Source organism: Chlamydotis macqueenii, chromosome 9 (genome assembly GCF_036417535.1).
Source record: "Chlamydotis macqueenii isolate bChlMac1 chromosome 9, bChlMac1.mat, whole genome shotgun sequence".
Lineage (NCBI taxonomy): Eukaryota > Metazoa > Chordata > Aves > Otidiformes > Otididae > Chlamydotis > Chlamydotis macqueenii.
Window position 1 is genome coordinate 1,988,502 of NC_141564.1, and position 27,448 is coordinate 2,015,949.

General features: G+C 46.8%; 1 protein-coding gene across 1 annotated transcript in view; it reads left to right on the top strand.

Annotated features, from left to right (window-relative positions):
• The first annotated feature begins 5,207 nt into the window (after positions 1 to 5,207).
• Positions 5,208 to 27,448, top strand: part of DOCK10 (dedicator of cytokinesis 10) — a 143,425-nt gene continuing 121,184 nt past the window's right edge. Inside the window, exon 1 of the mRNA XM_086754232.1 lies at positions 5,208 to 5,345. Within this exon, the coding sequence (XP_086610358.1) occupies positions 5,223 to 5,345 (123 nt within the window). The 5' untranslated portion in view covers positions 5,208 to 5,222. The remainder of the gene's footprint in view (positions 5,346 to 27,448) is intronic.

Here is a 27,448-nt window from a genome sequence, read left to right on the forward strand (position 1 = left end):
TTTTACTCTCATCTATAAACACGGCAAAAAATGTGCAGGTAGAGCTCTTCCTAGGAGTTTCAAGGTACTCCCAGTATTCCTAAATGAAGACTGGGATCAGATGGACTTACCTTGATCCCCTGTTATTTTATATTTAACTTTTCTGCCTGTTTTCCCAACTAGAGAGATAGCCGTAGTGGTGCACACTTGTCAAGCGCTATGTGGAACAGGTAGAATTTCTACTTTGAAAGGCAAAGCCTGACCTATAGTTTTATTTCTGTGATGATACGCAATTTCACCAACGCAAAATATGACATGGATATCCGCTTGTCATGGCAACTGACCTCAGCCTATTTACAAGTTGCTTGGTGTTGCAATTAAACAATGAATTAAATTGTATCAGTCATACCGAATGGAGTCTCTCAGCAACGTGTATTTAATGCATTTGATAATGGAGAAATATTTTGAAATTGAGAACACATCAGCCATCCAGTGATTACGATAAACTTGAAATTGATTTAACGTGATTTTCCTTGCAGCTTCCACATTAGAATTTTATCAGAATTTCTAAAACGGACCTACTGACATGGCAGAGAGGACGTGAAGGACAAGTGTTAGAGGAGCCGCGCTGCTCCGTGCTGCCGTGCATGATAATTAGTAACGGCTTTGCAGAATGAAACCTATAAACATCAAGACTGCATTTTCTGTGTGCTTAAAGAAGGGCACTCTGTATTTAAAGGTGCCTGCGGTTGTCCTGTGGGTGCCAGAGCCCTTGCAGGATAAGACAAGTGCCTTGTGAATCGCTGAGTAGGGCTCCTGCTCCGTGAAGGTGCATAAATCCACGTGGGAATCTTCTCCTAAGAGGCTACTCCAGCTGTGGCAAATTCAGGGGTGTACTTTTGCACAGCTGAAGTGGCAAGCACTTTTTTAAATGTTCCAGCAAGGTATTTATAATGCTGTTCTTCATGTGATGTCCGAGTAGCTCATAAACTCTATTGATCTTGCACTTCTATTGGAGAGGGAAGTATTGAAACCTTGTTACTGGGGAGAACGATTAATGGGAATTATAAAGGTGGCCAGGAAATGGAATGCAGATGACATTTTTTAGTCAAACTTCAGATCTGAATGAGACTGATGAACAGTGTAAAATAATTAACATTAAATTAGTGTTAATGCCTTGTGTTCTCACAAATGTTTACTTACAGCTATATCTAGCCTTGTTACTCATTTGGACCTTGTGAACAAAACATTTTACACCTCTAAACTGCGTCCACGGTGAGGTAGCAAAGTGCTGGTTTTCCCATCTTTGAGAGGAGCGTCCAATGGAGTGAGATGAATTCTGCAGAACAGGAATCAACCCAGGTGTCCAGACTATCGCCTTAGCCATGAGGTAGTGCCCCTTTTACATTTAACATTGTACAAATTTAAGACCATGCAAATTTTTCTGCATAAAAACTGTCAGCAAATATTAAATCTTCAACAGATGCAGCTCTAACATTTTAGCTTCGGTAGGGGAAGTCAGGGGCCGTACAGCTGAATGTGCCCTCTAAATTGACAAAACGGTAATTAAAGAACTGCAAGGCAACCTCACATTTTACATCTCCTACACAGAGCATAATTGTGAATTAAAAAAAAAACATTTTCCCTTAATTTTTTTTTCTTTCCTTATTTGTCCCCTATGATAATAAGTTTTCTCTTTTAAAACAGCAGTTCCACCTGTCCCGTGAGGCACTTGCAGGCAGACTTAGGTCTCGCATCGTGTCGCATCTGTAGCTTCACGTAGCGGCTGACTTGGCTCGCTGTGTTATTGCAAGAATATAAATGATCCTCAGTGGAATAAGAATAATTCCTTTCCTTTCCCGGGGGGGTACCTGCTCGTCATCGAATGGAGGGAGAGGGAATTTTCTCCTGACTTCAATGCATGATTTATGCCTCATTCTAGTCACAAGGCAAAGCCAAGTTACCCAAAAGCAACTGGTTTGGATGAATAAATATTTCTTACAGTATAAAACTGGGAGGGTTGGGTGGAGGAGGAGTGTATCTGTAGATTTCAAAAGTATGAATTAGGTCAGATCCACATGACAGACTCATTTTTCTGGGCACTTAATCTGATTGCATGCCCTGATCAGAGATTCCGTTAAATATGTCCGCATCTTTGTTCTCCCTGAAATTGCTGTGGTGTCCTTTCAACACAGCAGATTTTTCCTGCAGTGTTCTTTTCTCCTTGACTCCAAAAGGACAAGAATTTTGACCCAACGATGTAACTAAACAGGAGGTCGGATCTGGCATTCCGTAATTAAGGAAAAATATTCTGACCTCGATGAGCCTGTAGAACAAGCACAAAGCCTGACGTGAACAAGCGGTGTGATTTCCAGTAAGTCTGTATAAAAAGGATATGTGTTTGCCTGGTGTTTGAGGTTCACACGTCACTACCTACTTCATCCAATTTAAAAGGCACTTGCCCTAAAAGTCACGTTAAAACAGTTAACTTGTGCTATCCACAGCGACGGAGATTGCTAAATTCCATGTTTTGCAAACAGCTGCGTTAGTGACAATTTAAATTTCCCTAGAAGCTATGGGAGGCCACATGGATGGGAGAATTCATTTCATTGCGCACGGGAAGAAATTCAAAGCCCAAGAGAGAATGAAGCTACATTATACAGTGTGTTTAGGCTTTTTTTTGCACCTCAGATAATAAAAAACCCACAGCAGTTGGTTTCACTTTGCAGTCAGCATGTGCTGGTAACGGTACAGAGGTAAGGTTGCGAACAGTGACAGAAAAGGCAGGGGCTAGGGGAAGGCGTTGTGTCAATGAAAAAAAAAAATGTGTGTTGAAATTTGTGTGCATCAGCTTTGAGAGAGAAGAAAACCAACAACTTTTTCACAAGTCAAATTAGTGACCACTTGAGGGACAAGGAAAACTTAAACAGTCACAGTCCCGAGTAACCTGTTGGTGTGATGAGGAGCCCCCAGGTGATGAAGCTAGATCTCTGCGCTATAAAACGAAGACTCTACACTGGGTAAGCTTGCAAGTACAGGCACATAAAATGACAGATTCCCGTAATCTGCTTCAAAAGCCAGTACTGCAAAGGCTAGGTTACCAAGCCTGTTAAGGAAGCAAACCTAAACTGAGTTTTGCTGTATTTTTTGTTTTGCGATGTGCCTGTGGAAACGCCTGCTGGGGGAGGCGATTCGTCGTTGCGTTTGTCAGAAAGGGGAACTGGTGTCTGTTCTAGCTAAACACCACTGTGGATGGAAACGGTTTTCATCCTCTTGCTAAAAAAAGACAAGACTCACATGCTCTTACTACTTAATGCAACTGCAAATGGAAGATGTTGCTTGCGATTAGCAGTGGTATTGATGCCAAATTGGTCCAAAGATTCCTGAACTTTGAGGAAAAGAGTTCCGGATCCAAAGCTGGGTTTGAGTTGGAAACCCAATCCAAGCACTTACTGCCAGCTGTTACACGCAGTTCGCCATCAGGGATGCTGTTACAGTCATCCAGCTCTTGGGGAGTCTTGGGTCGTGTTTTAAGGACGACTTGTTTCTGTAACTCCAAATCTCCCGCCCAAGACTTCCTGAACATCCAAAGCTACAACTCTGCTGCCATATTTCACTAATGCTAATTACACGTTTGTCAAGCTAACAGGTTTTTAAGGGCGGAGAATTGACAGGATAAACCAGATCTACTTTTTAAGCAGTCCTGCTAGAACTGCGCTGCGGGATACTCGAAATCAAGTGGAAAGACTGACAAAGTACAGTGGCCCTGTGCAACAACCGACTGAAAACTAGCAAACTTCTGAAATGCAGAGGAGCTCTGAGACAAACCAAAATAATTAATTTTGCATAATAATTACTTTGCATAATAATAACAACCCAATGCTGTAAAATCCTGGGCTTTTGTGCTTTGCGCTACAGATGAGCGTTTCAGAGGTAGACTGGGCTCATCTTGGACAAAACTCCTTATCCAGACTATCGCTGAACGTTTACTTCAGAGGATGATAATAAAAAACGGGTGTTCTGTTTAATCCAACCGCTTTTTTTTTGTTCATTATTTCAGTATTTGTGGGTACTTGTTGCTTTCCTGCGGGCTGGAGAAATGTCTGTGGTGCAGAAACAGCCGGCTCTTTTATTTCCTGGTGTCTGCTAAGAGGTTTAAGCAGCCCACTGCTGGCTGACAAGTACCTGCACGTTCGCTGAGCCCCCAGCTTGCCCGTGTATAGTCACGAAGCGAGACGCGGCGTGGAGCGCGGGCTGTCACCGCCTGACCACAGAGCTGACCGCAGCTGAGCCGAAGCAGCGGCGTGGCGCCCAAAGCCAGGGATGGCTGCAGGCTCCTGCCCGGGATTACAGCGATTATTTTCCTGAAATCATTTTCCAGGACGTGCATGCGCGTACTGAATGGAAGAAACCGTTAATTTTTATTATTCTTTCTCATAGATGCAATGTGTGTTTTCCTGGCTGTCTGCAACAAGTTGCAGTGCAGTTTATCATAGATCACATCTTTGTGTCGAGGCAGAACGCTTCCTTAGCATCACTGAGGCTACTTACTCTCCTTTTTTTTAATAATTTTTTTTTCTTTGCAACCTCAGGCTGCAGTTTCCTATAACGCGCCTTAACTGGATTGTTTGCAAAGCGAACGGAGTCTCCTTTTTCCATCTCTCAGGGCCATTTTGTGTCAGATTTCTCAAGAGCAAGAAAACTTTTCCAACCCAGTCGTGCTTTCTTCCTGAGCTTCAGCTTCCAACAAGTACCATCTCCAAGATATTGCAAGATAGCACCTCTTGAATGGCAGAAATATCTAGGCTAGTATCTTTAACTGTCTTAACCCAGTTCTGGGGCACTGAGCAGGCACCTACGCGTGCCGCTCAGGTTTTATTTCCATTTTGCCGCGCAGGGGCTGCCGCGCTCTGCGATGTGCCATCGCTCACGCTCGGCTCCTTTCCCGCACCCACCCGTGCGACCGGATTGTGGAAGTTCTGCACCGCGGAGGGGAATTCCGCTGCGCTTGTGCGGAGAAATTGGGACGCGGCGATCCCGTGCCCTCCGCGGTGCAGCTCGGTGTCAACCCATAAACGCTCCCCCGGGGAGTGGCCGCCAACTTCCCGGCGGCGGGCGGCCCCCGCCCCGCTCACCTCCCCCCGGGCGGGGGGGAGCGGGAGGGAAACCCCCGGGTTCCGCTTCCTGACAGCGCCTGGGCCCGGTTGGGGAGCGGCGGCGGCAGCGTGGGGCTGCCGGCGCCCATGGCCGGCGAGCGGACGCGGCGCTTCACGCGGAGCCTGCTGCGGCCGGGGCAGGCGGCGGAGCTGCGGCACAGCGCGGCCACGGCGGCCGCCGCCGCCGCCAGCGGGCGGCTCCAGCAGCGGGTGAGTGCGCGGGGAGGGGCGGGGCGGGGCGGTGCCAACCGGACCGAACCGGATGGCGGCGGGCGGCGGGCACCGGCCCGGGTGCGAAGCGCGGAGCCTGGCCCGGCCGGCCGCTGCCGCGCCTCCCCGTGTGAATGCTGCGGGAGCCGGCTGGCTTCCCGCCTCGGGTTTCGCCCCTCTTCTTTTTTTTGGAGCGGGCTTTGCGCCCGGCGGGTGGAGCGGAACGCAGAGACCTCGCTGTCGGTGTGGAAAGAAGCCCGGGGTGCTGCGGGGGGACGGGACCTGAGCACGCCGGCTCTCTAAGGAGGTTAGGTGCTAAGGATTTAGGTACTTGGCGGCCCGTGTGCTCGTATATAACTGTAACTCCGAGGCGTCCGTGCTCTTGGTGATTTCCACTGGAAACCCCATGGAAGGGGCCCGGTGTGCCGCAGAAACGGGGACCCAGCAGCATTCGCTCTGAAGTGCCTTGCGGGGCTCCAGCCCCCGCGTCTCTGCGTCACAGGAACAGCACAAAAGGGCTGCAAACTGTTACCTGCTGCTGTAACGGTATTTATCTTCCCTTTGTGCGCTTGTACGTAAGAGCTGAGCTGACAGGCATGGTTAGGGCTCACAGAGAAACGTCCGCCGGCCTTTTCGAATCACTAGCAGTTTCTGAGTCGTTTGTTAGCCACTTTTATGTGGGCTTAAAGCTGTGTGTTACAAGAGCTAAATGACTCCTTCTTCAATGATTAAGCATATCATTTCTGTGAATCATGTAACTCAGTTAAATGTTTTCCTTTCCTAGTTTTCTCAGGCGAGGCAGTTCACGAAGTAGACTAAAAAGCCCAAAGAGGGAAAGCTGTAAGTGAAATGCCATCCCTTGTCAAAGTTTACCCTGCAGCAGTGCCCAAATGCAGTGCTTTCTCTCTCTACATAAAACAGGAAATAATTCTGTGTTTCTGTAAATTCAGTGGGCCGCTTCTGTCTTCTGAGGGGCCTGGCCCACGGGAAACGGGGAGCGGCGCCGTTCACGCTTCCTAGCTATCTGTACACCCAATGTGAGCTGTTTCTTCACTTTGCTAGATTTGCAGTGCTTTTGCAGTCACCTTTGGGGGTCTTCACAAAGCGTTTCCGAGCTTCTGAGATGGGAAAGCTTGGTAGGAACTTAACTTGTCTCTCCCGACTTCCCACAGAGGCTGTGCATGCTGGCAGGCCTCGTTTAGAGCCTGATGGATCTCTGCAGCTGTGCTGCTGGCAGATTTGCACAGCCCTGCCCTCTGGGCACCTGGAGATCTGAATTTGGTGCGTTGTCAAGCAGCATGCCCTATGCTGATAAAGTTTTTGGTGGAAACCTTTTGGGAACCATCAGGTTCCATCTGGGCTCTGCCCAGACACTATGCTGAGGAGTTGTCCCCTAAGAGAGTGTATTTTTAGTCCATCTGCCAGCTAAACTATTGTATTTTCTAATTGCATCTTAAAGTATTACAAATTAAGTTCTGTTAAAAGTATCTTTTACTCTGCTGCAGGAATACAAACAAAAATAGCGACTGAGGTTGGTGAGGCAAATCTGAATTTGAGGGTTTGGCTCCCTTGAGGAGAGTGGGTTTTTTAAGGTGTTGCTAACAGGTCTCATACTGCCAACTTAAGAATGTAGCATTTAATTACTGCTCGTGCATTTGAGTTATGTATTCTTCAGTCTCTCTTTAAAGACTTCACTTGTGGGGCAGCAAAAATCGTCTACCAGTTCTGTGAGTCTGGCTTCCTGTTGACTACCAAGAACGTAGTGGTGCTGGATTTCATCAGGGCTTTTGAATCGGTATCTGAGGCAAGTGCAGGCAGATCTGCAAAGAAGGTCTCTTAAAGATACTGAAGTGAAGATTTTAAGACGTCAGGCTGAATTCTGGTTTCAGTTACACTGCTCGGCGGGAGCGCCTGGGGACTTCCAGATGTGAGGCTTTATTCACCAGCAGGCAGGATGGTTCTGAAGTCTGGGTTGCTTGCTGCGTTGAATATGTATGGCTCTGGGAAACTTAACGAAGTTACCGTCTTTTTACCATACTTTTCTGGGTTGCCTGTGATGTTGCCTGTGAAAGGCAAATTTTTATAAAATACCTTATGCTGAGGACTCATGCTGGAGTACAAAGCTGTTACCTTCAGGGTGAAATCTTTTCTAGCTACGTCAACTAGGAATGAGCGGAATTAGCCATTGTATCTTGGCTAACAGGCAGAAGATCCCTCGGCAGCCGTAACCAGGGTTGCTGGTTGTCCATAGCTGCATTTGGGGCTGTCGTGCGGAGCTGTGATGTCCCATGCCGGGCAGCGATCGTTTCCTCTGCCGTCGGCAGCTCTGCTGAGGTGTGTTTTCCAGGGAAGCTCCTCTGGCCTGCGTGCCTTGCACACGGGGGACGCTGGAGTGGCACGGCCGTTGCGGTGAGGCTGCTGTGTTGCTGTTGTGGAAAAGCCCCACAGAACCTGAAATTTCTGGCTGAACTTGTACGGACTTTTCTGTACCAGAAGTGAATGTTCTTGCAGAAGAGAAAAATCTGGTGTATTCAGTGAGGTGTGTTGGTTCTCATCGCATCTTGTACCTTTTATTCCAGTTACACTAAAGCTGACTCGAGTTGGAGTGTCCTGAAAGTTGGCTCAGCTGCTGTCAAGAGTCTGCAAGTAACTGGCTGCTACAAAAGTGTAAAGAATCAAGTGTGAAGGAGTAAAGTGTAAAGAATTAAGCAGTCCAGAGTGTCAGTGTAGCGAGGGGAAAGGGGATGGCAGAAGTAAGGATGTCTATCGTTTGGTGTGGTGTTGTATGAGAGAGGGGCTTCTGTTGTGCCCTGAGAGATGGAAAGTGGAAACGGGGATTGAGGACGGAGCGTATGTGTGTATCTTGCTGTCAGCTGCTGGGTTTTGGCACAAGTAACAGGTTCTAAGTGAATTACCCCCTCTTTGGCGGGTGGGAGGAGTGGGACTATGGGGTGTTAAGGGTGTGTGGCAGCACTGCCACAGGTTGTTTCCGTAAGTGCCTAATTAAGCTTGCCTGCAGAAAAGGCAATTCACCGAACTGGTCAGTGAAACAGATCGGCGTCATCTAGAAGGTAAATAATTTATTGTATTTTGAAACTTTGTTGTGGAATTCTTTGTCTCTTCTAATGGAAGGGGCTTGTCTGAAAGTTGCTTTATGAGTGCTTGCTGCCACTGCCTGAGAAAGCCGAATAGCTGTGCGCAAGAAAGGGAAATTAGTACATCTGTTGCTTCGTTTGTGTCTGTAGCTGCAGCAGTGTTTCACTGGAAGGTTTTAAAATAGGAACGGGCCCGTCAGCTCTCCTAGAAGTCGGCTTGTTAGCTGCTTAGCTAATGTTAAACTCCACATTATGCTATTATTTCCAGATCTCAATTAATTTGGCTAAGTACCGCTGGCTGCAGCGCTCATCCTTTGCATCAAGTATTGTGACACTGTTTTTATAAAAGAGCTGCGGGGGAGTCTTGCTCCTCATCTCTCTTCCATCCTTAAACAAGTTAATAGCAGTCTGGAATTGGGCTGTTGCCCCACGTGTCTGTTTTTGTTTTGGCAGAGGTTTCTTTCCATCGCGCTGTGGCCAAGCATGGCCTCGTACTGGCTGTCTCTCTCAAGTGGAAGGCTGGATTGTTACATGGCTTTCTCTTCCAAAAAAAATCAGTTTCTCTCCTTGTTCTTTTACCTGAGGCCGCTGTAATTCCTCCCTGAAGGAACGGATTCCAGTTGTTTCCAACATGTGTTTTATGCGGTATGTTCTTTGCAAGTAATAAAGTCTATTTATATTGCAGTTGTACATTTCTAGTTTTGGGCAGGTGATGAACTGTCGGTCGGGGTTTTTTGTGACTCCAGTGGCGTGTTGTAGTCCCCAAAGTAGAGCAATGTGTGTTGTTTACAGCTTCACAGACAGCACCTGCTGCCTTGGTCCTCGGGACAACAACAGAGCTTTGGCTCTGCTTATCCTGTGGGATCCCGTGGCCTTTTCTCGTTACCTGGCCGTGCTGCAGCTGCGCTCCTGTGTTGAACATCCTTCCATGCCAAAGTAAGGCATTTATACGGACAGAGAATATACCGTGGTGCTGGACACAGAACAGACTCTGTGTGGTTGTACATACATGTATGTGCAGAGCCTTCACGGGCCAGCTGCTAGATTTTTGCCTATTTCCCTGCAGACTTCTTGATGTATTGTTTTTTTTTTCTTATTTTTGTGTTCTCTTTGGTTAAGGCCGAGGTGATAGCCTGGTGAAGTCATCTTAAAAGCACGTGTGTGGAATGAAAGCCTCATCCCATTTTAGTGGCTGAGGAGAGAGAGAGTTTATTCATAAGGGAATATTACCTGCAGTCTAGAGCCGGTGGTTCTGCTTCCGCAAGCCTTTGCGTTTGAGATAAGTCATGGTTTGCTCAGGGCAGGATGTTAGCCGCCCTGTTTGGGATGTTAGCAACCCGCGGTGAATGCAGTGCGATACTGAAGTGTTAAACAACTTGTTTGTGTTGTACCTGTGAACCTTGTTCGTGAATCTGTATGCCAAAATCTATCTTTAATTAAAATCCTGTGCAACATCCCTTACTGTTCAAAGACAAGACCCATGTTATTTGCAAGTAGCCTCCTTTCTAAGCAATTTTTTGTTTGTTTGTTTTGAAGTGTCTAACAAATAATTTTGTAGCTGTTCTTCAGCTGGGGTATCCCAAGGACGCTGGCAGTGGTGCGGCCCTGACGAGGATCTGATGGTTTTCAGGCGGCTGCTGGAGCCCAGATGTAAGGGCAGACCAAGCAAAGGGCAGAGGCGGGAATGCACCGCTTGCACATTCTCCAGCTGCTAGGCTCCCTCCTCTGCGGGCGGACAAAAGGGCCAAAGTCTTCTCCTGAGCGATTCTAGGAACTTCAGCTGGGACTGGCACTGGGGATTAAACTGATGCAGAAAAGGAGGGAAGAAGAGATAAGGGAAGAGAGCCTCAGGGGGGCTGGAGGCAGAGAAGGGAAGAAAATGGTTTAGAGAGACGTTAGAAGCGTTGGAAAAAATGGGGGAAAAGAGAAAAGCCTTTATGGGGAAAGAGAGGCTGAAGAAGACGATAAAACGAAGGAAAGAAACGAAGAGAGCAGCCAGAAAGATCCGTCAGGTTGGTGAATAACTCATGCGAATAAGTCCTTAACGTGCAACCCCAGGCAGTCATCCAGTGGGCAGGGGACCTGGGCACTGGGGTTTGGCTGCAGGGTTCTCGCCGTTGTCTCGAATCTGTCACTTGACTGATGCTTTGTTTTGAATTCGTGGGAGGTGAGCCAGCTTCGGTAACTCAACATGCTCGCGGTTTATAGAAGCCGCATTAACTTTTTTTCCCCTTGCTTACAAGGTTAAATAAGGGGTCTGGGGAGGGAGAGAACGAACAGCGGTGGAAGGAGAAGGAGAATCTGGAAAGTTCAGCCTTGTGTTTGGCTTTGGAGGAGGACGGCTGCGCAGAGAGGGGGTTTAGTGTTGTTGTGGTTTGTGACAGGCAGTTCTGCAGCGCGTGTGCCGCTTCCAGAAGTCAAAACATGGTTGTAACTTTTCTAGCACAAGGTCAAAAGGCTGTGAAATGGTGACGCAGATGGGATTATTACACAAATAACAAAAGGTTACTTGCAGTGTATGCAATATTTCCAGTTCGGGATTGCCTGCGTGTCACAGAACTCAGTAATTTTCTGAAGCTGGATTATATTTGCTGTCTGGTTTGTACCAACTGTGTGTTCTTATATTAGCAAATGCCAACTTTATCCCTGTTTTTTTAATAAGAAAAGCAAAACATCAGGAACTAACTGCCCAAGATCAGGCAGTAGATCTGTCGTAAGAGCCTCAGAACAACCGTCTCAGAGTTCACCCCCATCACGGGCTGTCCTGCCCCGCTATTCTCATTGCTGGCGTGGGGAAATTTGTCACTCTCCTGTAAAATACAAGAAAAGCCTGAGCTGCCTGCCCTTTGCGTGCTTGCTTAGCGCAAATGGCTTCTGCTCACCTTGTCCCTTTCCGGGCAGCGCGCAAAAGGGCTCTGAATAGTGGCGTAATAAGAGGGCTCCGAGCTGCGGCAGGGCTGAATGGCACTGTGTCGGTGAAGCCTTCCGGAGCTCTGCTACAGCAGGAACTCAGGAGGCTTGTTCTTCTTTTTGTTTCCCGCCGCTCCCCTCTCCTTTGGTTTTTAGATTGGGCTCACAATGCAGTAGTGTGGTTTTTTTTCCCCTCTGTGTCAATGATGCGTAATTACAACTTAAATGCATTGCTTGAATATATTTTTAGTAGATTTCTTGTCGTTTCTTGGACCACTTTCTTCCCCCATGGTATACACAGGCAAGAGGTTAGCTTTGCTTTTTTGTTCTTCCACAGTGCTTTACAAATAGAGGGTGAGAGTTCTCTTGGAGCAGTGGGGATGCTGCTGCCCAGCCCCTCCTCAAACTTGGACACTGGGAGTTAACATCCAGCCTCCTTGCTTGGGTACAGTAACGCTGCTTTTCGGCTGGAACCCAAACACTCCGTGTTTTGGAACATGATGCAGTGTTTGGAGATGACATAATGTAGATGTGCTTTAGCTTGTATAAAAATATTTCTGATGAGGAGAAGTACGTTTGTGATGTGCGCGGGCTCACGCTGTGCAGACAGCGGCGCGAGCTGTAGCTGCTGTCCTCAGGATCCCAGGTGAACGTGGGGAGGTGGAGATGGATGCCTCCCTCCAACAGGAGTCTTCTGCCTCTGTGGTTTGTCTCTGCAGACATGGGAGAGGAGAAAAAAAACCCGCAAAAATTGGAAAAAAAATACATCATATTACATTTTAAAGTACTAACTCAGTAATTATTAATTATCATTAGCTTGCTACTAGGTTTTCTTTCCGCTGTTGCTGTTGTGCAGTGGGTATTATATGCGTTGTACAGAAATTTAGTGAGCTGTCAACATCGTAGTGATTTTGCTAATTCTGAGTGCAGTTCTCCACTTCTGACTTGATGATGTGTGGAGGAAGGAGAAGGCGATTCTGTTACTGACTCTGAAATGGGCTTTCCAGCCTTGAGAGTAGTGTTGGCTGACTTAAAGCAAACTTGAGTCTAGGTTACTTTGACATGTTGACCTAAATGAAATGGTGTAGATATAATGAAATGTAATGAATGCAATAGAGCTGGATACGATAGTAGGGGGAAAAAGCTTCCTTTTTTAAGTGTTACTGTTGATGAACACGAGTAGTAAGAAGTGTTCTGTCTGAAACTGGAATGAGTGGTTATGTTTAGTACAGTGCGAAGGAAGAAATCTTTGGTTAACCATAGTGGATTTTATTTTTTTTAACTGTCATCATTTGAATGTGGTGTTTGCCCGTGCATGTTTCCTACCAGATGTACCTGCTTTTGCAACTGTGAGTAGGCAGATTTATGTCAACTGATCTTGAGGAGTGTACTTCTAATTTCTAAGCAAGAAGGGCATTCTGGACTCTCAAGTGTCTCGTAACACGTGCCGCTGCTTTTCCAAGAGCTGGGTTCAAGGCTCACGACACGGGGACCGCAGTGGCTCTGCAGAGACAAGACCTAGAAACATCTTTTATCCTAAAGATGTCTGGAACACTTTAATTACGGTGTCCATGTGCCGATGCAAGTTCCTCGGTGATCTTTGTTCTGGATCCAGGTGTTTTTTTCCTGTTTTGAAGGAGAGGTTGGCGTGGTCTGAAGAAAATGTACTTCTAAAGTATTAAATGTGCTTGTAGAGTTGCTTTGATGCTTCTGCAAGTACTTGCTGAGGAGTGCGGTGGGGGAAGAAATTTGGGATCTTCTACTCCTGGCTCCTTGCTGCGGCTGTGCCTGGTGCTGCCGCAGCTGGGCGCTGCGGGAAGCGAGCACCTTGAGGTGCCGTGGTTTGCAGACAGTGTGTCCCTCAAGGTGCGTGGCAGAACAGGCATTTTGGGAGAGGGGACGTGAGGAGAGGCAGGGGGAGGACTGCTATGGTATCTTCTGGCCACAGTGGCACGTAACAGAGCCTCGGTGGCTTCTAACCCTGAAACCACTTTCCCCATCCCTTTCTTCTGCTGTGAGACACAGGTTGCTGCTTCCTCCTTATCCTCAGTCTGTCCCCTGCCTTCTTGCTGTTTTAGCCCTCTGCAAGCTCTGGCAGAGAGTTCAAGCCAAAAAGCCAGCAGAACCAGGAAAGGAAAGGCTGCTTATGCCCAGATACTGTGTAAAATGTACGTGTGGTGTGAGGGAGGGATGCCGGTCCTCCGTGTCCCCTTTGGAAGCAAACAGCACTCCTTTCTGTGCTGTGGATAGGCCCAGGAGAAAGTATTCAGAGCTTGAGTATTCGGAGTGAAATTGATGGGCTGCAGTCAGCCGGGGGGCTGTTGGCTGGACTGTGCTGGTTTGGATAACAAATCATCTTTGGAGTCCATCCCGTGAAAGAGCTTTTTCCGTTGCGGTGCGAGTACCATGGCACATGCCAGGCTTGATGTCTTCTGTTAGGAATGCCTCCACGGCATTTCACAGGCCGTCAAGTAACTTGTGGTGTTTGTAGCCGTATCAGTCTTGCTTTGAAGACAGAACTGTATGGCCTTTTTTTTTTTTTTTTGGTTTTGTTATGTAGAACAGCCTCCAAAGTGGTCTCGGTCTCGAAAGTGGTTTGGGGCCAAAACTTGGCTGTCCTTGGGTTGGAACTGTTCCATGGCTTTGAACTTTTAAGCCATGCTGAACAAAATACAGGAAAGTGCATGGTACAGAACAACTGTACGTTGACAGGGACAGACTTTGGGGGGAAAAAAGTCCTGGGTCACACCTCTGATGCTGGGTGCAGAGAGAAAGGGAGTGATGAGTAAGTATTAAAAACAGTAATGAGCAGGCTTGGATATTTAGTCCAGAATATCATGTGGTGCATATCTTTTGTATTCACGTGTTTGCAGTGCGTACCAAAGCATGTGCTGAGCTCTCATGTCTCCTTAGTCAGTATACAGGCACACTTCTTTCCCTTCTGTTCGTGCGTAGTAGGTGGGTTTCCCGTGGCGGGTAAAGAGCAACTGCGGTAACAATGCAGAAGTTAAATATCATACACAGCTCGCGTCTGCAAGCAAGTTGCTAAAAAGCATCTGTCTGTTCCAAAGCTCAGCTCTCTCTTTAAGCATCAGTTGCGTTTTACGTGAGTAACGGTTGTTTTTCTCTTCGAGCTGTGTGGTTGTACAGTGCTTCAGCTAAAGTTGCGAACGCTGGTGGAAACTAAGTCCTACAGCATTAAGTAGAATTGAGTGATGCTGGTCTCTTCGGTGCTGCGTGAAGTTATCCTCGTAGCTTCCCCACAATCAATGAGAACTGTTCTGGACCTTAGTTAGGAGACCTTACCAAATGGAAATTCAGGAGGTACCTTAGCAGAAATTTAGCTTATCCTCTTTCCTGGTCAAATAATAACCTGTGGATTAATGTGTTAGGAAATCCCTAATATACACAAAAAAAGTTGCAGTCTGGCTGGGTGATAACTTTACTTCAGGTGTCTTACAGAGAGCCTCCTGCTCCTTCTCTTTATATTTCGAATACATACCCAAGTGTTCACGTGTTTCTGTATGCTTTGGAGAAGAATTGAAGCTCATGAAACACAGCGAATCAAAGTAGATTAAGTCTGTTGTTTTGGAAATGGAAGAAGATGGGATGATTTTTTATGTAGGAATAGGATAGTTCCAGCTTGTTGTGGATGCTGGCAGTGAAGTACTTTTTGCCTTCTCTGTATCCTTTCTCTGGAAAGGGTAAGGAAATAACCGTTTGTAGACCGGTTTCAGGTGGAAGTTACAAGTTATTTGCGTCACAGTAAGCGTGATGAGCAGTGGTACAGCAGGACACAATAACTGACGTGCCTTGGTATGAGGGTCAGCTCCCTTTTTTCTTTTAAAAGTTGTTCTTGCAATGGGAACCCTTCCAGCTGACCAGGCATGGTCTGTATGTTGCACTTAAATGTTACTTTAATTTCTTCATTCTCACATCTGCCCACTCCCCGCTTTGCTGCCCTCACCCCTTCCAGTCCTCCGTCCTCCCTGCTCGTCGTGTCCTTCTCCAGCTTGTCCCTCAGCCTCCATTAACGCCCCTCTCCATGCAGGGACCAGCAGGGTGTCGGTTGTCTGCTAGGCACCCTATCTTTGCTTGCCGTCCGTGCCATCTTAAACCCCGCTTCTTCCAGGAATTCTCCTTGCCGCTGGTTCTTCAGACTGATAATCTCTCTGCTCCTTCTCTTCACTGAGCAGCTACCCTGTGTGTTCTGTCTAGCCATGCCTCTCGTCCCCGTACTGCTTGGGTAATATGCCTCTGTCCTAGGTTTAGTGTAAAGTTTTACCTAAAACAAATGGTTTTGTATGGATTATTGCTATTTGAATGACTGTTCATTAGATAAAATAGAAATCAAATAACAGCTAGTGACTCTTCTTGAAAGAAGACCCCCTCTGCTATGTTGGTTTCCTTAAAGAATTTCCGTGTCGGTGGTTCCCTGTTCAGTACGGTGTGGAAGACAATGTGTGTGAATGTGTTGATGGGTCTATACATGTTTTTAAATAGACTTGGGTACATAGGTAGCTACCAGGGCTAACGTCTGTTTCCTTGGAATAATGCATCCAGCTCTGGAGCCCCCAACACCAGAAGGACAAGGACCAGCTGGAGAGGGTCCAGAGGAGGCCACAGAGATGATGAGAGGGCTGGAGCAGCTCTGCTGTGAGGCCAGGCTGAGAGAGCTGGGGCTGTTCAGCCTGGAGAAGAGGAGGCTCCGGGGAGACCTTAGAGCGGCCTTCCAGTGCCTAAAGGGGGCTGCAGGAAAGGTGGGGAGAGACTCTTCAGCAGGGCCTGTTGTGACAGGACGAGGGGTAATGGTTTTAAAATAGAGGGAGGTAGACTCATACCTGGATATAAGCAGGAAATTGTCTATGCTGAGGCTGGTGGGACACTGTCCCAGGTTGCCCAGAGAGGCGGTGGATGCCTCATCCCTGGAAACATTCCAGGCCAGGTTGGCCGGGGCTCTGAGCAACCTGATCTGGTTGGAGATGTCCCTGCTCCTGGCAGGGGGGTTGGACTGGATGGGCTTTGAAGGTCCGTTCCACCCTGAACCATTCTGTGATTCTGTGATTCTATGTGGCCTGTGTGTTGGGGTTTTAAGGATGGAGACGTGGCGTTTGAATTCCGTGCTGCTGGATACTGAGATGTGCCAGGACAAGCTATAAGTGCCACTACACCTGGTCTTTGTGCCCCAATACTTCTGGGATCCTGTTCCCTACCACTATTTCGCAGTGTGTTTCTCAGAAGAGCCCAACTCCTAATCCTGAAGGATCTGGCAGGGTTTCAGATTTGAGATTGTGAGTTTCTTTACTGGGGGGCAGCGTTTGTGCCGTAAAGAACGGGAGTCAGCAAAGGACTTAGACTTGGAGCCGGAAGAGCTGAGGTGTAAAACCTGTATGCCGCAGCAACAAGGGGACTGTGTCCGACGTCACCCCAGCAGCACCTCCTGGATCCATCTTGCGTGGTTTCCGCTGCGCCTGGTAAGCCTCCGTTGCATTGCTGGTGCGGAGATGAAGGCAAGTGTGCTTCAAGAGTGGCCGTAAGAGGAAGGTTGCTCAGGGAGCCAGCAGCAAAGGGGACCTTGCCACGTTACCCGGAAAAAACCAGCTGCAGTTTTACAAAAGGACACACATCGACTGACAGTTGAAAGGATGAAATGTTTAAAAGCAAGAAGTCATTATATGTGTGGTTATTAATAATTTTAAATACAAGAATTACAGGAAATAAAACTAAAGAAATGAAAAGAAATTTGTGTCTTCCCTCTCAGGTGTTTCCTCTCTCCTCCTTTTTTTTTTTTTTTTTTTTTTTTCTTTTCTTTTCTTCTTCTCTCTCCCCCCCTCCTCCCCACCCTCCCCATCTCTTTATTTGCTCGGAGACTTGAATCAGTGGAACTAGCTGTGCTCCAGTGCTCAGGTAGATGATGCTCGTGTCATGCTACAGTAGTCAGGTAGATGATACTAAATGGGAATATTTAGGGACAAGATCATATTTTTGCTTGTCTTTCCATTGTGGCTGCTAAGGGTGAGCCTTTGAACGTCTGGAGCTGCCTGGAAATCTACCTGTCTGTGTTTCTTTTGCTGTTCTTTGCAGGGGTGTGTGAGGGAGTGTGTCTGTAATGTTTTGGAGTGTGTGTATGGGGTTTTTTTTTGTTGTTGTTGTTTGGTTTTGTTGGTTGTTTTTTTTTTTTTTTTCCTTTTGAAGTCCAGTTGAATAGTAGGTTTTGATTTCACAACTTCATATACTGCCACAACTGTGAGGGAACCACACTGACGTGGGTGCCTTCTCCACCAAAAGCCTCACATATTGGCACATCTTCTCCTCTACTTCTTTTCCTTTCTTGAAGAAAAATACACAAAAGTCATAGGCAGCTTATGATTTCCTTCAGTTAATTGCTGGTAACGTATACAGGGCAGAAAAGATAAGGCAGAATGCCAGTGGTCTGACTCTTTCTGCCCGTGTCAGAGCTCCGGGTGTTCCCCGAAACCAGCATGCCAAACAGATGCAGCTATCCTTAGCTAACAAGGGCGATTTAAAATAAAATTAAATATTGTTCTCTGTCTTAAGGGTACAAAAATAAACAAACATTGAACCGCAACTGAGGAATAATACTTTCTCGTTGCTATTATCAGGGGCTCAGCTTAGGAGAATTTTAATTTTTTTTTTTTTATATCTGTCTGTAGGATAACTCTTAAAACAAGTACTAACAGCAGGCTGCTTTCAGACAGTTGGACAGGAAACACTGTTTCCTGTGCTGTTGACTTTCTCATCAATATTAACCGATCTGGGGCTTCAGCGTTTGTTGCTGCAGTGGGGTAGACAGTGTCAGTAACCACCAAACTTTGTATCTTTGTCACTTTAAATAGATGGAGCGGATTCTGGTTAAAAATGCAGAATTTCCCATTAATTCTTTTGACTGCAGTGTAACCTCTTCAGTTTGCTGTCTGCGTAGTTGGGTTGGAAAGCGGGATTGGATTTACCTTTGAAGTCTGGGCTCATGCTGATGTGGATCAGGTTCTTCTGGATCAGGTTAGAGCTTCCAGAAGTCGTGTGTTGAGGGCAGGTGCTGGGTTCCTCGGCACTCGTACGTCACATAATAACTGTAGTGCCTTTTGATGATGTGCTGCCCAGATCACCAGGTAAATCTACGTGTGGAGGAGGATGATGGGGCCTTCTCGAGATGAATTGTACCCTTGTCTCTTGAAACCCCAGGCAAGCGTCATCTGTGCTCCAAGGGCAGCAGCAGTACCGAGACAGAGGTGTGAACCTCCCTTAACTTTTCACCTCGCTGCCAGCAGTGTGAACGCTGGTTCGGCGGGATGTCTCTGCTTTTAAGGCAGCACCTCCTGCCAGGGCGCAGCAGTCTTTTACAGCTGCCGTTCAGGCTTGCGGTTTTTTTAAAATCGGATGCTGGTAGATGAGTTCAGAAAGCCAGAGGTCGCCGCTTCACAGAGCGGCGGGATCCGCTGATAAGCTTGCGCTGGGCGGAGGACGCCTTCTCTAGGCGTCTCGCATGAAACGCCGCGGCTTCCGTTTCCCGCTGCTCCTGCGTGCCACCCACGACCTGCCCCAGCGCTCTCCTCCGTAAATCGCCAACCTGCTCTTTCCTGAAGAGTAGTCGTGTTGAATTTAGCTTTACTGCATCGAGAGTAAGACGGTGACACTGAGAGCAAGTAATTGTGCCCGACAAAGCGTGATTAGTCGTGTGTGTATGCCGTTATTTAGATGTAACTCTTCCTAATTCCCTCAGCTGCTTGACAAGAGCGTAAGTGACAGCAAGGTGAGAGCTCTTCCGTTGGCTGCAGCTCCGTGTTACCATGAAATCCTTGTGACTTTACATATAAAGTGACAAATGATCGTTAGCTTCTGACTTGAAGCTACTTAGAGCGCTAATTATATGTTGAAGTAAATTTCAGCAGAAATGAGCAGTTGCTGTCTCCGTATCTTAATTTCTGTCAACATTTTGAGAGAAAGTTGAGGATGTTTTTCCGTGGTGTGACAAAGGGGTGTGTTGAGAGGGCGTCTGTATCATCACGTATTCGCTTCAGTGTTGTGTGCTCTAACGAAAGCGTTGGCAGCGTAGACACCCGAGTCTTTACTTCCTTAAAACATAACAATAAAACAGTTTCTAGGGTTAAAGTTCCAGCGTCTGGTCTGTAACGCTGAAATTATTTACACGTGCATGTGCGCTTTTCCAGCTGGAGTTGCTTAAGAACGTAAGCCTGTCGAATGCCCAGCTGCCAGCAGAAGAACGAGGGGGTGGTTCAGGAAGTTGGCCATCTATTTGAAAATCTAATTGCATCTCCAGCACAATTAGAGAACTAATTGCTTCCCTGAAATAAATCAATACGTTTGTGAGCGTAAATAATCACGGTTTCTTGAAAAGCGCTATCTGGGTGCTTTTATTCCTTATTTCTTACTGGGGTTGAGAAGTCTTAGAAGACTACGTAGAGAAGAGGTCCGTGTTTGAGTGCTACCTAAAATTACCAGGATCCCACGGAAGTTCCCTTGAGATGTGTCATAATAATGTGGCATCACTTCTGTTATGTACTAGAAATTTATTTATTTTTTTTTTTTTTAGAAATGTTCTGAAATGGTTCCAAAAGAGCAAGATTTTTTTAATAAATATCAGTTAATTTTTTAAAAAGTCAATGGCAGATATGATTAAGACCTTAATAATAAAAATAAATTACTTGCAACCAGTCAGTGAGAACGAAAACTCTTTGCACATATGTGTATTTAGCTCATAGTTTCTGCTCATGTTTTAATCTCCTTTGGAGTTCAGCGTTAATCTTTCAAAACACACATGTTACTAATCAAAATATTATTCTTCTAAAGATTTTTGCCTGAAATACCGAGCAGAAGACATATGTTTTTAGAGACCGTGTTACGGCTCAACAAATACACACCAAACAACCTATAGTTGAGCTGGGTTTGCTGATTTTGTGTTTAGCTGAATAAAGAGCCTTGCGACTGTTAATGGATACCAGCAACGCAGATTTGTTGGTTTGGGGTTTTGTACAATTTTTCTTCTCCTTTGGAGTTCAAGTAAAAGAAAAGCAGTGAAACCCTGACAAGAGACATGAAATGAAAACCACATGTTGCGTGGAAAAGCTGTCCAGGGGATGGAACACCACGGCGTCACTCCTTAGATGCTGGCATAGCTATTACTTCACTATTTTTTTTATTGTTTTCTTTTGCCTTTTGGAGTGCTTTCACCTTTCCATGGTGATAAGGGCAAAACTCTTGATTTTCGGCCACTCCTTAGGTGGGCCACGTGGTGGCAGAGGAGGGAAGGATGAGTAGCGCCAGGTGAACCCTTTCTGAAAGGGCTCCCACGTCCCACTGCCGGTCTGAGGGACCTTCTGGTTTCTGCCTGCCGTCGCGTGGGTGGTCTCGCTGCTCCCTTACACAGCTCGGGCTTTCTGGCTGGGGAAAAAGGAGGGGCGATGTGAGCCTCCGTGGGCTTCTAGAGCTGCTCAGAAAGGGGAGGTTTGGGGGGTTTTGTCTTGTGGAGGCTGGCGTTTATGCCACTGGGATTCTGTGGAAGTGAGATTTAGTGATTAGCACCATGTGCTTCAGCACTAGAAAGGTCATGGGAAGGACATGGGTGACATGATCAAGTGGAGAATCATGTCCTCCCCCTCAATGTAGCAGGTTTGGGGTTTTTTTTTGAGCAATATTTAAAAAAAAACCCAAACAAACAAAAAACCCAAGACCCTCCTTTGATGTTAATAGGCTGAAAAACTTTCAGAGTCCTGATTCTAGGCTTCTGTATTTTGGGAAAAATTGCCGTTGGATTCTTGGCCCTGATGAGAATAAAAGGATCTGAAGCCGTATGATTACACTGCCCATGGAAGTAATCCCTATTCTTCTTGTGGAATCTTCCCTGTCAGAGAAGAGGATACGTCTGCAGCTGCTTTTTGAGGGGGAGCGGGGTGGTGGGACATCATCACTTCAGACAACGCAGTTTTTGCTGGCCCCTGTGTGTACAGACTTTACTTTGCGTTTCCTTTCCTCATTTTCCATTCTGCAGCTGTAGAAGCGTATGCTTGGAAAGGGAATGAGATTGTTCCCTCTGGTCCCTTGCTCCTGGCTGAACTCCTTGCGTATGGAGCCCGCCTCAAAGTGAGATTGCCTCCAAATAATAAGCAGGGATTATACAGCTGGGTTGCAGTTGAGAGAGCCTCTTGTGCTCCTTTCTGTGTTAGGTTAGAAGCAGAGCCTTCTGCAAGATGGAATTGCGTGGCCTGAATGGCCGGTTTCTAGCCTCTTGTTCTTGTCTTGGCGTTAGCCTCTGGCTTGGGTAGCTCTTCTGCTGCAGTTGTGTTTAGGGCTCTCCCAGACAGGACACAAATGCAGGCTGAGTAAGCCGTGTTTGTACGCAGTCATGGAATCACTTAGTTTGGAAGAACTTCTGGAGCTTGTCAAGTCCGGCTCCCTGCTCAAAGTGAGTCCAACTAAATAAGATTGCACGGGCCCTTGTCCAGTCAACTGTTGAGACTCTCCAAGGATGGAGATCCCACAGTCTGTGGTGCCCTGTTCCAGCGTTTGACCCCCACTTTGTGGTGAAAAAACTTATTTTATTGTATTTAATGGGAATTTTACTTGTTGCAAATTCTGTTCGCTGTGTCTCATCCCCTACCAGTGTCTCCAGGAAGAGTCTGTCTTCTCTGTACCCTGCTGCTGGGTAGGGTATAGACCATCAAGATTTCCCATCGACCTTTATTTCTTAAGAGTGGACAAATATATTTTTCTCAGCATTTCCTCATATGTTGTGTTCTCCAGCCTCAGTCTGTCTTGGTGACCTCCCACAGGACTTGATCCGGTGCGTCAGTGGACTTGTACTGGGTATCTGAGAACCGGACACCTCAAGCCAGATGCTCTCTTCAACACGTTCATTCCCTGGTTGTGTTAGTACATCTTCTCTTCAACTGCTTCATTCTTGAAGGTGGCCAGACCTGTTTCCATGTTCTCAGCGGTGTCTCGCCAGGATATCAATGCCGTTACTATTAAATACAGTCGTATAAGCACTTCCTTTGCTAGGGATACCTTGCCTTATATCCAGGACCGCTCTGAATTCTGCTCATACTGGTGTCATACCGGTATTTGATGATCATTTTGGCACTGGCCACTGCTTCCAGCTCTTCCCCTTTTATATCCAGCTGCTGAACTCCCAGCTTGCAGAAGAAATTCTTATCTTCAAAGCATTTGGTGTTTTGAATTAAGCATTTATTAAATTAACCTGGAATGCTGTAGGCAGCTAAACTCCTGGCTCCAGTGGGACAGGCCATTGTTCTTGTGAGGGAGTTTGGAAAGGGGTTTCTTGGCTTGAAGATCCAAAAGCCTCCTGTGAGCAGCATGTGCAGAGCCAGGTGGGAATTGCGGCTGATCCCTGTCACATACGTAGTCTGACTCGGAGAAAGAAGGTGCTGGATACTGCTCTTGTCCTGTTGATCTGGCTTCTGAGAGAGAGGGAGAGGGAAGGGAGAGAGAGGAAGGATACCAAAACTGGGTGGTGGGAGATGAGCCAGTTTAACTTCTCTGGCCTGACTTCATACACAGGAAGAAAGTGGATTTTTTTTTTTTTTTATTTTTAATGCAGACAAATAAAAGATATGCTTGGCTCCCAGGTGACTATTCTAAGTGCTGACGCACTAAAGAATGGGAGACTGTGCTGGAAAGCCGTGACCTAGGTGGAGATGCTGTCAGAGTTAACCGTCTCTGCGTGAAACGTGATGATGTGCTGGGGAAAAAGCGATTACAGTCTCTGGTAGAGACTGAGACCACGGGTCTGTGGAGCGGGTGAAATCGTGTGTGTGCGCAGACGTCGGGGTCCCAGCGAAGGAGACAAGAGTAGAGCAAAGTCTTGTGCCCTCTCCTTGCTTGTGGCCGTTCCTCGATGTGCGAGTTGTTTAAAAAGTAAAGGAGCGTACGAGTAGACAGACACCTTCCCTTGCAGGCTGTCCTGTGAGCTGGAGAGGAGATACCATCTTTCCAAAGAGCCGCGGGCTGAAAGCGCTCTGTGTATGGAGCGCTTCTATCTTCTGTTATCTGTTCTTAGCTGGGGTGTAAGGAGAAACATGTCATTGGCCTGGACTGTAGGCAAATTGGAATAAGAAATGCATTTTCTAACAAGATATCGCTGCCCTAGCGTTCTGCTTTATTCCGGATTTGGGTGGTGTCTTTTTGAAAGTAACTCTTTTGCTTTGTATTTCTGGCCTTTGTTTGGACAGAAATACTGATTTTGGAGTGTGGCAAGCTGCGGCTGTTAGGTGAATAGAGAGGAGGCTGCACATCCTGAAGATGAGGTATCGGCCGTACAGGTTTTGATGGCTCCTGTCCAAAGTGTGATTGATGTCAGTGAGAGTTTTTGCAGTGTTTTGCTAGGATTTTGATCATGTTTTAAAGGAGAAGAGGTGGTTCGTTTAAACCACTGTGCTGTTCAACCCATTTAACTAGAGAACACTGCTGTACTAACAGCACCTCCTCCAAACCCTCGTTACTCTTAAATCCTCATTAGCAGCCCGTGACCTCTCTTCTCGTGTGCCGTTGGGAGAACGGGCTGAGGGACGTTCTTCCCCGGTCTCCGGAGTTTTTTCTTTCCCTTTCCGGTATTTCCATGAGTGGCGGGGCTGGTGCCAGGGCAGCAGATGGTGGATGAATTTGCTCTTGTGTGGCAACAGTGGCTTTCCAGCTAGCTGGACGTGTTTCATGCTTTACAATTGATTTGTGAAGCAGCTAGGCAAAAGTCCTTGGAGTTCTTACAGACCCTAACAAGGTAACAGGCCAGTTGTACTCTGTCACAAAAAATAACATTAGAGTGAAAACAGGTTTGCTTGGTTTGTTGGTTTTTTTTTTTCTCTCTCTGCCAGATCTGGGTTTCCAACTCCCTACCACTGAGTTAGTGACATGGACGTCTTCTGGAAGCAGGACCAGCTGACAGTAATGCCATCTGAGGGGTTGTGTGCAAGTTGAACGTGGATCTTTCTGAAAGAGGGTAATAGTTTGCTACCAGTTCTTTTTGGGAACCAGTGGGGTAGTGCCTGTTTTTTCTGCTATGGCTTATTTGTAAAACCTTCGCTTCAAAAGTGTGAGCCCAGCCTCAGCTGTAACTTCTGGTGAAAATTCTTCCCAGAGTTTATCTTAATACATGTTTTTATTTGTGCTGCGCCAGAGAAAGGATTGATTTTGGTAGCTCAAACTAATTCTCCTCCAGTTTTATGGGATAATAAAAGTTCTTTTGAAAACAAACAAACATACATTTGCTTTATAAGTTGAGTAGTTATGTTTCCTGGTCTGAAGTTAAATATTTATTTTTTTTCCTGTTCCATGTTTAAGAAAATCACAACGATGCTCTTAGCCACTCTTTAGAACGTTTGGTGCTGGGTCCAGAAGCCACTGAAGTGCATTGAAATAAAGAGGTTTTCATCACTGCCTATAGATTTTACTTAATCTGAGACCTGAGAATGATCCCATTGGTCTCGTGGCGGTTGTGGTTGTAGAAAACTACTTGTCAAAGTGAGAAATTGGTTGAAAATCAGCAGATGCTTCGCCTGAGTTGAAAATAAGAATGTCACAACTATTTGCATGGAAGTTATAAATTTATTTAGCATTTTGTATAGAAATGGTATTCTGAGAAACCCTTTTAGGGGTTGAACTCCAGAGCTGTGGGTTCTAGCCCAGCTTCTGTCAGTGGCCCGTTGGAAATTCTTACTTCAGTCTGTTTTACCCCTTTGTGTCCTTGTTTGTTAAATGGTTGCAGGATGTTGATGTGATTAAACTGCCGTGGGATCTAAGGGGGGAGAATTCTGTATTTTTTCCGCCCGTGTCTGTACGTGATGGTTTCCGTGTCCAGCAGGTCAAGTCAAGAACCAGCAGAGTTGTAAGAATATGTTTTGCAGCATGAGGTGCCGTGAGCTTGCTGGTCATCCGGCAGCCCTGTACCCCGTTCAGGGTACGCGTCCCCCGTGTTTCAAAAGGTGAGATAGAAACAGCAATCCTAATCCTGCAGCTCTTCCTTTGGGCTGTCTCCCTAGCTGTGGTGGAGAACACCTGACTCGTTTTTACGGGTTTGGGGTAGTGCAATTAATTTTTAAATTTTTTTTAAGTGTAAGGTGAAAATGTTATAAACACAGCCATTTAATCTGCATCACTTGTCACACCCAGCGAGGAGAGCTGTCTGGTGCAGGCTTTGCCTTTCATGTGCTACTCCCTAGAGGGTGCCATACCCTTACTTTTTGTTGGCTCTCCAGCCAGGTGACATTGCAGCGGGTTTGTGGCGGCCCTGGGAAGGCATCTGCTGAGCTGGCTGCTGCGAGGCTCAGTGAAGAGAAATGAGGCGCTTGAATGATATAAGCCCCTCTCATATAGTTAAAACCATATAGTACTAATTGTGGAGATTGCACTGACCCTTACTTGGTACGGTTAAGAATTGTTTGTGTTGGCCTTGATGAGAAGGAAATAATTTTTTTTTTTTTTTTTTTTTTTCTCAAAACATATGATGGCCGTGCTTCAGCCTAGCACTGCACAGCCTCTTGTAGGCCACTGGGCTGGATGCGAAAGCTTTGGGACATAACTGTGTTGGAAGAGAAGACAGGGCAACTCCTGAAGATGGAGGTCTAGGGGGCTACGAGAATCCACTAGCAACGTGGCCGCGGACAGAGAACAGGAGCTGTGAGATGCCACAGTAAGGCGGTGTCTGCCATGGTCCTTTAAGGGCACAGTCGTTAGAAAAAGTGCAGTGAAGGCTCTGAACTTGTGCTGTTCCTCAGGCATAAAACACGCGAGGGAAGGAAGCACATTAATGAGGGTTTCTGTCATCAAGCAGGCTGCCGTGAAGACTGCCTCTCGGAGTACTTCACCCGTCCGATCCGGGTCTCTGCCGGTTCCTCAGAGGCTGGTTAGGATTGCGCCGTTTGTTTTGTGTAGCAGAGCATGAAGAGAGGCTTTCAAACTTGGGTACATTATTTCCCCCCCACCCCCCTCTACTTTCCTTTCATATGCCTCCAAGTCTTTATAAAAACAAATACTGGAGGCAAGGACCTTTGATGTCTCGGAGAAAAATTCCCGTTGCTAAGAAGATAAAGTCTATCAGTCTTTTTTGTTTGGAAGGGTGATGTGGTGGTAAATTATAAGGTGCTGAGAGATGACACAGCAGCTCACCACAGTGTGAGTGATCCTCACCTGCATCAAGGCAGAGACTGTAATGTTGTTGTTGTTGTATCTTACTTCAAATGTTCGCCTGCTGCTTGTGGAGGCTAGACCTCAGCAGAAGTTTTACAGTAACGGCGAGTCTGTGTGGAGCTGCGGGTGACAGCCACTGGCCACGCGGCTCGCGTGTTGCGGGGAGCTGCTCAGCATCCCTACCAGGGTGGTGTGCGTGGAATAGCAACTCATGTAGGATAGCCTTGAAAAACTGAAAGGCTTGCTCTGCTCCAAAACGTTTGGACTCGCAGAAGGTTCTGACTCCAGAAGTGTGTGCTCAGCGGAGTGCTGTGCGTGTCTGTGTACCAGTACATCACCTGGACTGGAACCATCTCAAGATATCTCTGAGCTGTGCAAGGCAAACAGCTCACCTGGCAAATTTTTGCGCCGTCTCCGATGAAGGATTTTTGGTGAATGGACATTGTTTTGCCAGTTTGTTACCCGCTTTGAGTTTAGGTAAATGGTCCTGTGAGTCAGCTTCAGAGTGCCAACAAATTGTTCTCTGTGACGGTGGCTTTGTATAAACCCAGCTCTGGCTGAGCAGGGTACTCGCTGGCGTGTACGCAGGCATCCTGTGGTAAGTTGTCATCGTGGCGTGAACATTATCTGTAACAAATTTGTTCTGTTACACTGTCTTTAGTTCCTCTTAACAGCATGGGGCTTTTGTGGGCCAGAGCGAGCAGACTGTTGTAAGCAGTTCTAGGGACGTTCCTGGTTTTGTGGATGGCTCCTGCGGTCACCTGTCATTGCTGCTTTAGTCACACTTCCAGAGCTGCTGCGTGACTTCTCGGTGCACGTCATGCAAACACGTTTGGTAACATCTTTAGAGAGTCTTGCAGGACGAGGGGTTTACTCTCTCCTGCAGACCTCCGGCGACAGACAGATTGCCTCCTCAGGCTC